Below are 13,058 nucleotides of genomic sequence, written 5' to 3'. Positions count from 1 at the left end.
TGTAAATGAAATGTTGTTAATGCATATACGGGGAATCAAATATACCGTAGATTTTTATGTATTTGTATTGTTTTGAACTGTTAAATATGCCAAGAACTGTCTATTTTGAACTGTGATCTTACATTAGATTCAATGGTTTGGGGATGGTTTTCTATTGTGAAACAGAAGATTCTTATGTTTTCGAATTGTTCCAAAAAGTGAATTGCACGGTAAACGTATTGTTTTGGGTAGTGCTTTTATTTATGGTTCCACATTTGATTCAATTGTTTTGGAATTGTTTTCTATTGTGAAACAGAACATACTGTTTGTACTGTATTTACATTGAATTCAATGGTTTGGGTATCGTTTTCTATTGTGATACCTTGTGTGATACAGAAGATTCTTATGTTTTCGAATTGTTTCAAACAGTGAATTGCACGGTAAACGTATTGTTTTGAGTAGTAATTTTATTACTGATTCCACATTTGATTCAATGGTTTCGGAATTGCTTTCTATAATGATATACAAGATTCTTATGTTTTCATATTGTTCTTTGAGCACTGACTTAATTACACATTAGATTCTATTGTTCTGGAATTGCTTTCAATTGTGATTACGGAACATACTGTTTTGCCCTATCCAAATGTTTGGGAATTGTTTTCTTTTGTGAAACAGAAAATTCTAATGTTTTGTTTACAAGCGATTATGAACATTTTGGCATGATTTGATCTATTTCTGCTTTTTACTTTTGTTACTGATTGCTTGAGAAAATTCTGAAAAACAGTGAATCTGAACTATCTTTATGCATTTGGACTAGAAGCTTGTATATTTTATGCTACATTCAGGGCTACATTTTAAGAACACAGATCGAACAATTATCTAATATTTGGATCAATCATGTCGTAAACCGAGTAATGTTTAATTGCATTAATGATTGAAGCTTGGGCTCCCATGCCCCACTGGCCAGATAACTGGGTTTAGCAGACTAAGGGGCGATTTCTTCACCCTGGCTTAAGCGTTAAACCAGGTTTAACTATATGGGTAAGCCTGACTTACCAGTTAAGCCGAAATAAAGAAATCGGCCCTAAGCATTATATGTGGCAACACTATAAGCGGCATGATGGAACCGTGCATAAGCGCGCTTAGTGTTATTAGACCACTAATGTAGTTGCATTTAGTGGGTGATGAGGTACAAAAGTAACATTACAGCGTGCTTAACCATTGTTGTAGCACTAAAAAAAAACTCGATATACTACAACTTGAACCTATACTTGAACATCATTCGAAGCGTTAAAATGCAAGATATTGCATAGATTAAGTTCGTTAAATGTTGACTTTACACAAGCTTCTATGTTGTTTGAATAGTTCTTCAAATATTCGAATCGCTCATTTTATTGTTCAATTAACGTCTAATTGCATTAATGGATGAAGCTTGGGCTCCCATGTCCCACCAGCCAGATAACTGGGTTTAGCAAACTAAGCATTATATGTGGCAACACTATAAGCGGCATGATGGAACCGTGCCGAAGCGCGCTAAGTGTTATTAGACCACTAATGTAGTTGCATTTAGTGGGTGATGAGGTACAAAAGTAACATTACAGCGTGTTTAACCATTATTGTAGCATTTATGGACATTTGATGAACTACAGCTTGTGGAATACAGCATACAATATAGAATTTGATTCAAAGGCATGCATGTGTTCCAAGTTTAAAGAGCGAACCTAGATTTAAAAACCTTGCAAAGCTACCAAATGCAAAACATGGTTCTACGGTTCTACTCAGTAATATGTTTCACATTTGATTTCACGAAAAAAAGTTTGATGATGAAACTATTGCAGTCAAGATTGCTGTCAAATTGAAGGAAGGGAAATTAGTATTTTTACAATAAGTCCGTTGGCCCTCATGCAGATCTTGCTTAGATCGGCATTCAACAAGCTCTGGGTTGATTGCTTATGCACCGCGCACCGGCTTGACGTCCTTGTCACTGTTGAGAGATGAGAAGGGGTTATTAATAACGAAACGTGGGTTCAAATATAACTTAGAATTTTATGTACAGTGCCGATTCGTTCGTTGGGGGCTCATGAGATGGGCTGCCTCGATGGTTAGATGTTTGCAGATTGGGGTAAAACCCAACTAAAAAGTAGTGTCCGAGGTACTGTCAATGTCAAAATCGAAGGCGCTGTCGCATCGCAGGTCCTGTATACAGAACGTTTGTGCAAGTATATTAAGTCAATAATCAATAATTTTTAAATGCCAGTCTGTGCGTTGATACATACTTTCTGGGGCGGTCTTTAAATTAGAAAACCATGATGCTCCCTTTATCAAAAGCTCGCAACTTTTTCTTGCTATTGTATGTTGCTTTCATAACAAAACGCGCTGCCAACTTCCAGTCGGCATTTCTGAATCGTCGCAACGAATCAAGCACCACCTCTGCTGCTGTTTGTGTTGGTGAGATCGGAGAAACGTCAGACTCCCGCCTGCTGATTGGCTGCGACGACTCTGGCGACGGTTTCATCCCGCGACGGATTCAAATCGTCGCGTTCGATAAGGGGGGAAACCGTCAATATATTTCCATTTTTTCAATATTTTCTTTTATTATTTTTTTTAATACTGGTACAATAAAATTAGCCCTTTTCAAATGTTAGTTTAGAAAACTTTAAAAAAATCTTAAATATAGGTAAAAAGTACTAATTAGATGATTTTATTATATTATGAAAAAGGTCGAACCAACCCTGGGATTTTTTCTGGGAAAGTGTGATTCGCTACCAGCCCTGCCCTGCCAACTCAACTTCTCGCCTCTCGGCTCTCGCAAAAGCGCAAACAAAACACATACAAACCTGTTGAAATGCCGCAACTGTTGAATGATTCAGCACTGCACCACACACTATATTTTCTCCCGTGAGGAAAATGCGGAAAATTCACGCAGCTGAGCGTGAATTTTCCACATTTTCCGCACACAAAACTGCTATTCGGAATTTTTTACCGCTGACGACCGAGCTGACTACAACAAAACTTGGCTGTTATCGATACACACTGTTTCGGAATTACTCAAAAACCCAAGCAAAAACCCCTTTTTTTCAAACGTCCAGACCATTGAAAAACAGTACATTTCAATGTTACTGATACATTCTATTGTAAACTAATGGTTTGAACGCTGAATCCAACAGTAACTGTTGCGGGGGCGGAAGGGGAATTCTCACCGGGTTCTCAGCAGCGGTAACGCGAGCTATGCGTTTGATGCAGCTTTAAACTGCAAATGACGTTTTATTAGTTCATATAAATTACAAATACAAATTATATTTCTTACACTTTTGGTGTCTTTCTCGGCAAATCAATCTGCCTTTACCCGCGCAACAATCTATATCACTGCATTAGTGAACTACAATGGGAAACAATAGTGATACTTTTATATTGTCTATCCGGTTGGAATCAAGACCGACATTCCATTTTCTTGGTCCACAAGTGTCGCAACTGTTTCGCATCTAGTGCGCTGTGTTGCTGACAATAACGGGAAGGATGCGCACTACTTTTGACATGACTAAAAAACGTCGCGAGTTGGGTCGCGTCGCGAGTTGGGTCGCGTCGCGACTTGATTGTGCGAAGTCCGGTTGTGGTGGCGGCCCGACAATACTTGTTACAGTCGAATATAGGCTCACTTCACTACGATAATTCCTACCTAGGCGCCATCCACAAATTACGTAACGCTTTAGGGAGAGGGGGGGAGTATGGCCGAGCGTTACGGCCCATACAAAAATTTTCGGGGTTTCATACAAAAAAGCGTTACGGAGGGGGGAGGGGGGGTCGAAAAATGTCGATTTTAACGTTACGTAATAAATGGATGCTGCCCTATTTTAACCTTCAATTACTCTAATTACGTAAGCGGTAGCACAAACTATAGTATACTCAATTCAGTTTCGAAAGAAGTTTAGAATAAGTAAATTACAAATAGGGTATGTGATCCATCAGTAATCTTACGCTCCCATATTCATCCTATTCGAAAACTAGCGATTACGGCACCGATTGATTCCGTTCTTTTTGTTTTCATGCGTGCTCACTCCTAACAAAAAATACAAAAACAAGAAACAAAACAAACTGCGCTTCAATCCTTTGTTTTTCGTAGGATGAAAATGGGAGCCACATGCTTAATAAGGGAACCAGTACCCTAATAGCGATTAACAAATTTTCACCAGTTCGGTCCATTCCGGCTGGATTTTACACAATACCATTGCTCCTCAAACTTTCTCTCATTTGCTCGAACGTTCGTCATAGTTGTCATCGAAAATCAGTGTTGCCAGCGGCAACAGTAACAATGAATTCAAATCTTAATCTATTGTTTGGGTATGTAAGCATGGAATCTAATGTAAATCTTTTGTAATCATTAAAAAGAATCAAATTTTAAAAATACTGTACAATACATTCACAATAGAAAGCAATGTTAACATAAGAATCTGTGGTTTTTCAATTGTTTTTCCAATAGCCTTAATTGTTCGTTTTTATCCGGGTATTTCCCCGGAAAACGCTAGATAAACTGTCACGATTTTTTCAAAAAGTTGTATAGCACCCAATATTTCAAAAAATCATATCTCAGAATCTGAATTTTGAATGATTACTCAGCAAAATTATTTTGACACATTCTACCGTGACGTTACAACGTTTTGACGCCTTTTTGGTCAGATTTTTCACTATAACTCGTGAATTCGTTGAAACGTCACGCTACTCATTCCCATTTTAAACATACTTTTCCAATGAAAACTAACTGTTCAACAGATCATACTTATTGGAAATTTTACAAGTATTCCGAATATGCAATAATATTTGAGGGTTTACGGTCGAATTCTCGAGTCTCCGACCAAAAAGGCGTCAAAACGTTGTTTTGCTGAGTAATCATTCAAAATTCAGATACTGCCGATATACAACGCATTGAATGAAGAATCATTTTTCGCACGGCGAGAAATTTGTTCAGTGTAGTGCGGAATTTTACACAGCCCACTGTGGATTTTAGTGTTGCTATCCATCGCTAGAGAACACTGCTTCACAAACATTTATATATCAACGTCATTTGAGTCATCGTCGTGGCCCTCGGTGCCATCGCGATGGATGAATAAGAGAAGAACAAAACAGAGAATTTGATTTTCCTATCCGACGTCGCGCAGTAAGTGTTGTTCTTTTCTCCTCGCACATAAAAGTGCATTTTCACCAGCATCAAAGCAGGAAAAAATCCATTTCGTCTCGTGGTAAGTGTCTAATAACGAAAATATTAAGGGTGAATCAAGTGCGTTTATTTTTAGAACCAACTTTGGCTCGAACCCAGCTTTTTTTCCAGATCTCGATAAGCCATGACTAGCACTCAAACGGGAAGCAGCCTACAACTGGCGCCTCTGCGCTCGGTGAACGACTTCCTCCTGGAATCTGCCCGCTTCCAGCTGCCCAACTTCCAGGACTTTGAAAAGTGGGGCAACCGGGTGGTGAAGAATCTGCTTTATTACCAAACCAACTATCTGCTGATGAGTGCCGCAGTGTTTCTGCTGGTCGGGCTGATTCACCCGTACAAGGTGATTCTAGGCCTGATGGTCATCATGGCACTGTTGTACGTGTTCGTGAAGTTCTTCACCGCCGAGGCTCGCCGTTCGTTTGGGGCGGCGAGTGGCCAGCAGCCACAACCGAATAAGTGGGCCGTGTTGGGAGGTGTCCTCGGATGCTGCTATCTGGTTCTGTTCATGTTCGACGCCGTTCTTATCGTGATGTTTGCTGTGCTGCTGCCGTTCTCACGTAAGTCGAATCATAGCTGAACCGGTGACATCATCTCAGCTCAATGTTCGCGATTATTTGGGTGACGACGTGTGGTAAATAATTAATCGTATCGATGGGTCAGTGCACAAATTAACAAAAAAAATGCATGGTAACCCTGGAAGTTTTAAGGGGAATCGGTTCAATATGCGCCGTTGTTGGTGTAAAATGACCAGCCCAGGATCGCCTGGAATTATTTGGAATGGCAATTTTTTGTTTACATAAAAAAGTGCCGCTTCATGTGTAAAAATGGGGCTCTCGTCGAAACTACACTTCTTCACTCCACTCAAAAAACTTACATTGTCATGATGAGTGATTCGACATTGATTCTTCATTAGGGCCTAACTGACATTTTCGATTTCTCTTCATCGATCCTCTGTTTGTGTTATTACGGAAAGAGTATTGAGTTTTCCAAAGACTTTGGTTGAAATGCTCTAGAAACAAAAAAAATAATGATTTTGTTTGTTTTGATCAAGTTATTAGCAAAAGAGAGAGTCGACGAAGAGAAATCGATCAAGTCAGTGAGGCCCTTAAGAAAAATCATTGTCGAAATGTTTGACCCTGTGCACTCAGAAATATAAAAAATCAGAGACAGATTAAAAGTTATACAATTTTAACTTTTATTGGGTTTACACATACCCAAGTTTAACATTTATACTGTATTAGTCTAGTAATTTAATCTTTACCAGATTTTTGCGAAAATATGTGTTAGCGTGTTTAAGTTTTCCAGAACTTTTCGAGTCAACAGGACAGACAAATTATCTTTGTGGCTTTTGCGTATATTCAAGAAATGAGAATTACCACCGCTGGTCTTTGGTTTCCTGAGAAGAGCTCATCGAAAACGCCAGTAAATGGTAAGTACCTTTATGCTGCATAAAATCAACTTGAAATCAAGCGTATTCTGTGTTTTAGACTCCTCCGGCACCGGCAAGACAGAAACCAGCAGCAACGCCAGTTCCGTTCCAATGCGGCAGAGAGCATCAAGCGCAAGGACACATCGGAACCTATCGGAACTGAAAGCGCCAGAAAAGGAGACAGGCCAGCATTTCCAAGAGCTGTTGCAGGGTCCACCGTTTGCCGCTAGAGACCGCAAAAGCTAATTCCGCAACGACAGACGGAGAGTTCGTTCAATGTCTTTTTGGAACAGTGTTTTCGACGCAGAGGAGGTTCGGGAAAACCATGACGAGGATGCATCCCTTTTCGATCGTTGTTGCAGTTCTGACGCCGGTTTTCATACATACTTGTAAATATTGTTCAAAATAAACGACACGCTTAATTGATTAGCTTTTTCTTTTTTTTTTGCTTTTAAGAAAATAAACAATCAAAACCAAGCAACATTTCAATAAACTCTGGTTATACATGGTTCGATATAGCTATCCTATACTAGACTACGTATAAATCGAAGTTATACTGAGCTGTATAAGTTGAACATATACTTAGCCTGGGGTCAACCAGGTGAAATGGATTTAGTGTGGGATTTATACTAAATAGTTTAGATTTTTTTCTGAGTGTGTACTAACAGCAAAGAAATCAGATCGATACTGGTGGAAATGATCATATTTTAGTGAGATTATTTTGTCATTGAAAACATATGGGGCAGTGCACAAATTACGTCACGCTTCTAGGGGTAGGGGGGTTTAGAACGTGGCGACCCATACAAAAAATGGTTGTCCAATTCTAAAACTTTTAACATAGGGGGATCTTCCCGAATAAAGAATACAGTAGAAAAACCGAACGTTGTATTGTAACAGTTCTATTTAAAACTTGATTTAAAACCATATTGTTACAATAGACACCACTGTAAAAATAAAAATATAAAAACAATAAGATGTAATGTAGACACCATACAGTGAATTGTAAATAAGATTTTTACGATATATTGTACGGGTTGTTATCGTAACAATACAAAAAAATATTTTTCTCCATATATATATGTTTGCAAAACCATACATTTTATTGTAAATGAATTGTTCGAAATACTGATACGTGGGTTTTAATATACCGTAAATATATTGTTTTTAATTGTAATTTCACTACTGGCTATACTGCCCCCACTCGCAAAACAGTCCCATATGAATAGAAAAACCCAGCAAAGATGGGACGGTTATGCGAGTGGCGGCAGTATACGTTTAATCAAATGGTTTTGGAATGGTTCTCTTTTGTTATGTTGTATTGTTTTACATTACATAAACCATATAATGTTATACTATCTCGTCATGTTCCTTCTGTTAATGGCATCTTAGGCTTTCTAGCCAAACTAACCTAAACTCGTGTAAGTCTGAGTAGTCTCTGATTGCAGTAACAGTTGAAGCACAGACAAACAGACATATCACTTGGAACAAATTGCGATAAAAATCATCGTCACGAAAACATAATCGCCCAATGCTAACCAGGCTGTGTTACGCAAACCACTCAGTAGGTGGCAGTAATGAGCAACTGTCAAACAGGAACAAAAACGATGCGAGTGCCGTGACCGAGCGATTTGCGAACTACAAAATATTTGAACTAATCTTTTAAAAGGGTAACGATGAGAAGTGAGTAGAGTGAGACGTCTGTTTGTCTGTGGTTGAATCTTAGGCTCCCATGTCCCACCAGCCAGATAACCGGGTTTTGCAAACTAAGCATTATTTGTGCAACACTTTGAGCGGCATGATGGAACTATGCCGAGCGCGCTAAGTGTTATTTGACCACTAATGTAGTAGCATGAAGTGTGTGACGAGGTACATAAGTATCATTACAGCGTGCTTAACCGTTATAGCAATATTGAGGCTCCAGTTTGACTTAAGTTTAAAATACATATATAACAAATCATGAGAAAACTGTCAAGTTCGATTCAAATATAAGTTAGGTTAAAAAGCGAACCCACAGACGAACTTATATCAGAAGTCGTTACAGTGTCCATTCCAGTTCATATGTTAAAGTTGGCTCTACGTCAAAGATAAATCGCATTTGATTCGGTTGTGGTAGAAGGCAAGTTCACATGAGAGAAGGGAAGATGTAACGTGCTAGCTCATAGGGTGGGATTTCAGGGTCGTTCAAAGCTTACTTTCCCTCATACACAAGCCGTGGAGCCGTATCAATATGAGTAGGAACTGTTGGTGGTGAAAACCTTGCCAAAGATGCTGTTTTAATGGAACAGTGGTCAACCAAACTGCACAAACATACAAAGGGGGGGGGGGGGAATATCAATGAACACAAATGATCTTACTAAATAGCGAGGAATGAGAGTAACAAAGTGGACGAAAACTAATAAGAAAGGTGAAAGTTACATTACCCAGGGCTGCTTTCATAAATAAGCTGACTACCGCTGAGGCTAATTCATTTTACAAATACATACATAGTTTATTCTAATCTATGACGTCAAATTAGCTAGGGTGATAATACTTGCGGAATTTTGTAGGTGTTTGTGGCCGATCCGGATCTTTCGCGGCCGGTGGATGGTACGCTGTGGTCTCTGACCAGCCTTTGCCGGTGGGATATTTGAGGTTAGGTACGCCGGATGTATCTTTCCGACCTCTGCCGGCATGGTGATCGTTGGCATGATGATTTTACGGCAGATTCGGGCCAGACGGTGGCCCATCGTAGAAAACGGGGGGGGGGGGGGGCGTCACTGGTAGATGAGAAGCCTTGTAGTAAATCGCCAGCAAACCGGACCAGATGAAACTCCAGCAGGTTGCCAACGGAAGCGAGGAAGGGTTCCCAACTTCCAAGCGGATGATTATTGGCAGTGTTTCGACCAATGGCGGGCTTCTGACGTCATCAGGGGTTTCAAAATGGCGGTCGCTGCGCCGATGTGCGCCGCCGCTATGCACTGGGAATCGGCGATGTTAGTACCGACGGAAGATCCGTCCGCTGCACCTTGAGATTCGTATAAATACACAAAAAAGAAAAAGGTCCTTTTCGTTGGACCTGACCACACCACATTAATCACCTTATGACGTCGTTTTTAGCATTCACACATTTTTAGCATAGCTTTACAATGGTAATTTACCTTTTTCTTGCGTTTTAACCTGTTTTAGTGTTCTGCTCTTTCGATGTTCTTTGTCTAACTGTTTCATAGCTATAAGTTTTAAACGATTAGTTTTAGGTTACAATTTGCTTTTTTTTTGTTCGCACTAACCGTTTTAACACTAAGGGCCGATTTCTTCACCTCGGCTTAACCGGTAAGCCAGGCTTACCCATACATTTAAACCTGGCTTAACGCTTAAGCCAGGGTGAAGAAATCGCCCCTAACACATTTTACTAACACAGTTTTTTTTAACGTTTACAACCGTATTTTAAGTTTTACCCTATTTTATTTAAGAAAAGAAACCAAAAGTTAATATAAGTTTCACCATGCGGTGGTCTATTGTTCTGACCATTAGAATTAACACAATACGCGCACTACACTATTTGGGAATCAGTTGTGGACAAAGAGGGAAATTCTGGTCAAATCCAGCCTTTTATAAGAAATCCACTTTCTCTGAGGTTGGATTTGACAACTATGTTTTATGTTGTGTTTTGGCAACCATGTTTCACCTATGCGCCATCTGTGGATTGGTACTTGAATTTGCCTAGGGTTTCTTTTTAGGTCTTGTTCACACTACCCCGGTATATACGCTTTTGAGACCTGATATGAGTTGAAAGTGGAACGCTCCTCACTCGTGACTCATCAACCAGTGAGTTTGAACAGTTCCTAGTTAAAGTTATGGAAAGGGTCTATTGTTTTCGGGAGGAAAATGGGATTGATGGTGGAGCCAGCAAGTAACATTGGAACCAACGGTTACAAAGAAAACTGCCTTAAATGCAAATACAAAAAAAATACTGTTGAACCCATCCACTGATTTACAGTAATCTGAACTGCGTCTTTCCCAACCCCATGAAACGGCTGTCATCCACATACAACTGGATTGAAGCCAAAAATATGGTGCTAGACGTGGTGCTGATTTGAATCGGCGGTTGCATAAGGCTGAAAACACAGTGATTTTTTTCTGTTGGAGCAGGTGCGACATTCAAATTTAATTGACTGTAGTGTTGTTTTAAATCAGCTAAATGTATTTTCACACTTGTGCCTCTAGTAAATTTAACAAAGAACACTAAACCCATTAAAAAAATATGTGGAAATGATCGTTTTTCGATCACGAATTTATCTTCGCACGACAAAGTTCGCTTCCGCACGTAGCAGATTGGCCAGCAGACTGAAATTTCGTAAACAAACCTGTGGCGCCCCACGAAAGGCGGCGGCTTCAAGAACTAACGCTTTCTTCAGGGGGTTGGTCTTTCCGGGTGGACCTACATTCGTATTCCTCTCACCGCACTCTACATACCGAGCCCGCCATATCTCTTGGGTCTGCAGTCCTTAGGACACCTGGTTTACCACTTATATAAACATTTTATTGACTTTAAATAGATGTTTCAACATATTCACTTTTTTCTCTTTCCTTTCCTATGAAACAAAAAAGTCACGAACATCAACAAAATAAAGTACGGAAAATCTGAAACTGAATAAACAATTCAAAATGCACGAAAAAATAATATTTCGGAATAGTGAATGGTTCAAACTATAGATAGTAGAGTAAACATAGATCCGTGATGATGAATCCGTTGTATCCAAACGAACTGTCAAAATCTGTATCCAAACGAGCATGACGTCATGATTCCAATAACACTAATGGAGCGCATGACGTCATATTCAACCGTCGCACTCTTGAAAAATACCTTTCACACGCTTGAAATATGTCACTCAGCGATGTCCGCGGATCTATGTTTACTCTACTATCTATAGTTCAAACGTAAGAAAAACAGTATAATATATTGTTACATAAAGATCGGATGTAAATGTATAGTAGCTACAATGTGCACAGCTTTAAGCGAATGATTTCATTACAATACACTTTATTGTAGCTGGTACACTGTATGGTACAGGTATGGTTTTCACCAAATACCCTATGGTTAGTTTTTATCCGGGTTTGCATGACATACCTAATCTCTGATATGCAACCCGTTGCAAAACTCGACACCGAAAGTCATACACCGCGCGTTTAGAGATATTTAGCCCTTGAATTGGCTTCTTTAGCGGTGTTGAGATAATTCCATATTCGGAATCTGCATGGCAAACTGAGCCGAAATCCAAATTTTCATGAATTTTGGTGCCCGGGAGCCTATTTAAAAATCAGTTTGAAGTTTGTATGAGAGCAATTTGTCGAATCACCCCTCGTCGCATTTTGTACTGGGCGGAGTTGTCAAGCAGTTGCCCAGCTGTCAAAAGGTGATTTAGAAAACTCTCTTTGAAAATGAATTTAGGTACCAGAAATAAGTTCAAAAAATCTGAAAAAATCATAGTGATTCAGAAAAAGGTGCTCTTTCATATAAAACCATAAAATCAATACATTTCTCTAAATTTTAAAACCCAATTGCGATTTACATGGCGTAACTTCGTGCATCCACCATCGGTGATATCACATCCATGCGTCATCTTATACCGGAGTGATCTCGATTGCTTCTACAAGATCAAGTGCCTAATATTGTCCATGCAGTTGAGTCCCGGAATTTTCGACTAGCGAAGTTGGATTTTTCTCCAAATCCATGCGTCGGACCTAACTTCGGAAGTGGTGCGCTGTATAGCGGACCAGGTTTACTATACAGCGCACCACTTCCGAAGTTAGGTCCGACGCATGGATTTGGAGAAAAATCCAACTTCGCTAGTCGAAAACTCCGATTTTCAACTAAATTGAGAATATTAATCGTACTTTCCTCTTTCAGTGACCTTCGTCCACGCTTCGCTGCGATTGCGAAACATCAAGAACAAAATAACCAACACGATCGAGGTGGTTGGCGTGAAGCAAAGCCCGATGGGTCAGTTTTTGGAAGCAATGGGCCTGATGCCCGAGGCGTTCTAACTCATTCGAGATCTTCGCATAGCCATCAGACGACGGTTGCTAGAGTGCTCCGATAAGCCATCCAAAGTACGTTAACCAAACTTTAACTGTAAGCTTCGATAAGACGTCGTTACTGTTTTCTTAAAATTGTTGGACAAACTGGAAAGGATCTGAACAACCCATAAAGAAATCAAATACTTGATTTGTTTGAATGTATATAAGCATCAGTTGTAGGAAGCGCAGTTAATATGCAAGGCAGCAATCATTCACTAGTCGTAAAACCTTCTTCGTGGAGGTACACACATATGTTTAAAAATGTTTGTCTTTTCAGAGTAAATTTAAAAGCTATATAATTGAACATCACTAAAATATATTTTGATCGAGTTTAAAATGGTGTCGTATTTTTATTTAAGAGAAAATATTCCAATTCTCACC

The 13,058-nt window shown here is 39.5% G+C and overlaps 1 protein-coding gene and 1 long non-coding RNA gene across 4 annotated transcripts; one reads left to right on the top strand and one right to left on the bottom strand.

Annotated features, from left to right (window-relative positions):
* Window positions 1–681: 681 nt before the first annotated feature.
* LOC109404741 (uncharacterized) lies at window positions 682–3,054 on the bottom strand. The gene is made up of 3 exons (XR_009997079.1): window positions 2,817–3,054; window positions 1,457–1,963; window positions 682–964 (listed from the first exon to the last, which is right to left on the bottom strand). It is a non-coding gene; the product is annotated as an uncharacterized LOC109404741 (long non-coding RNA).
* Window positions 3,055–5,043: 1,989 nt separating this feature from the next.
* On the top strand, window positions 5,044–13,014 carry LOC109428667 (PRA1 family protein 3). 3 transcript variants are annotated; one of them, XM_029879790.2, is made up of 3 exons: window positions 5,044–5,213; window positions 5,291–5,748; window positions 12,508–13,014. In XM_029879790.2, the coding sequence occupies exons 2-3, from the start codon at window positions 5,316–5,318 to the stop codon at window positions 12,642–12,644; spliced, it is 570 nt and encodes a 189-aa protein (XP_029735650.1). In that variant the 5' UTR covers window positions 5,044–5,213; window positions 5,291–5,315; the 3' UTR covers window positions 12,645–13,014. The 3 variants fall into 3 exon arrangements, with proteins under 3 accessions (XP_029735650.1, XP_029735651.1, XP_029735652.1); XM_029879791.2 differs by having other exon boundaries at window positions 5,268–5,748; XM_029879792.2 differs by having other exon boundaries at window positions 5,052–5,213; window positions 5,303–5,748.
* The last annotated feature ends 44 nt before the right edge of the window (window positions 13,015–13,058 follow it).

The sequence above is a fragment of the Aedes albopictus genome, chromosome 2 (assembly GCF_035046485.1).
Source record: "Aedes albopictus strain Foshan chromosome 2, AalbF5, whole genome shotgun sequence".
Taxonomy (NCBI): domain Eukaryota; kingdom Metazoa; phylum Arthropoda; class Insecta; order Diptera; family Culicidae; genus Aedes; species Aedes albopictus.
The sequence above is the reverse complement of the archived record's forward strand: the minus strand, read 5'-3'. Positions and strand labels throughout refer to the sequence as shown.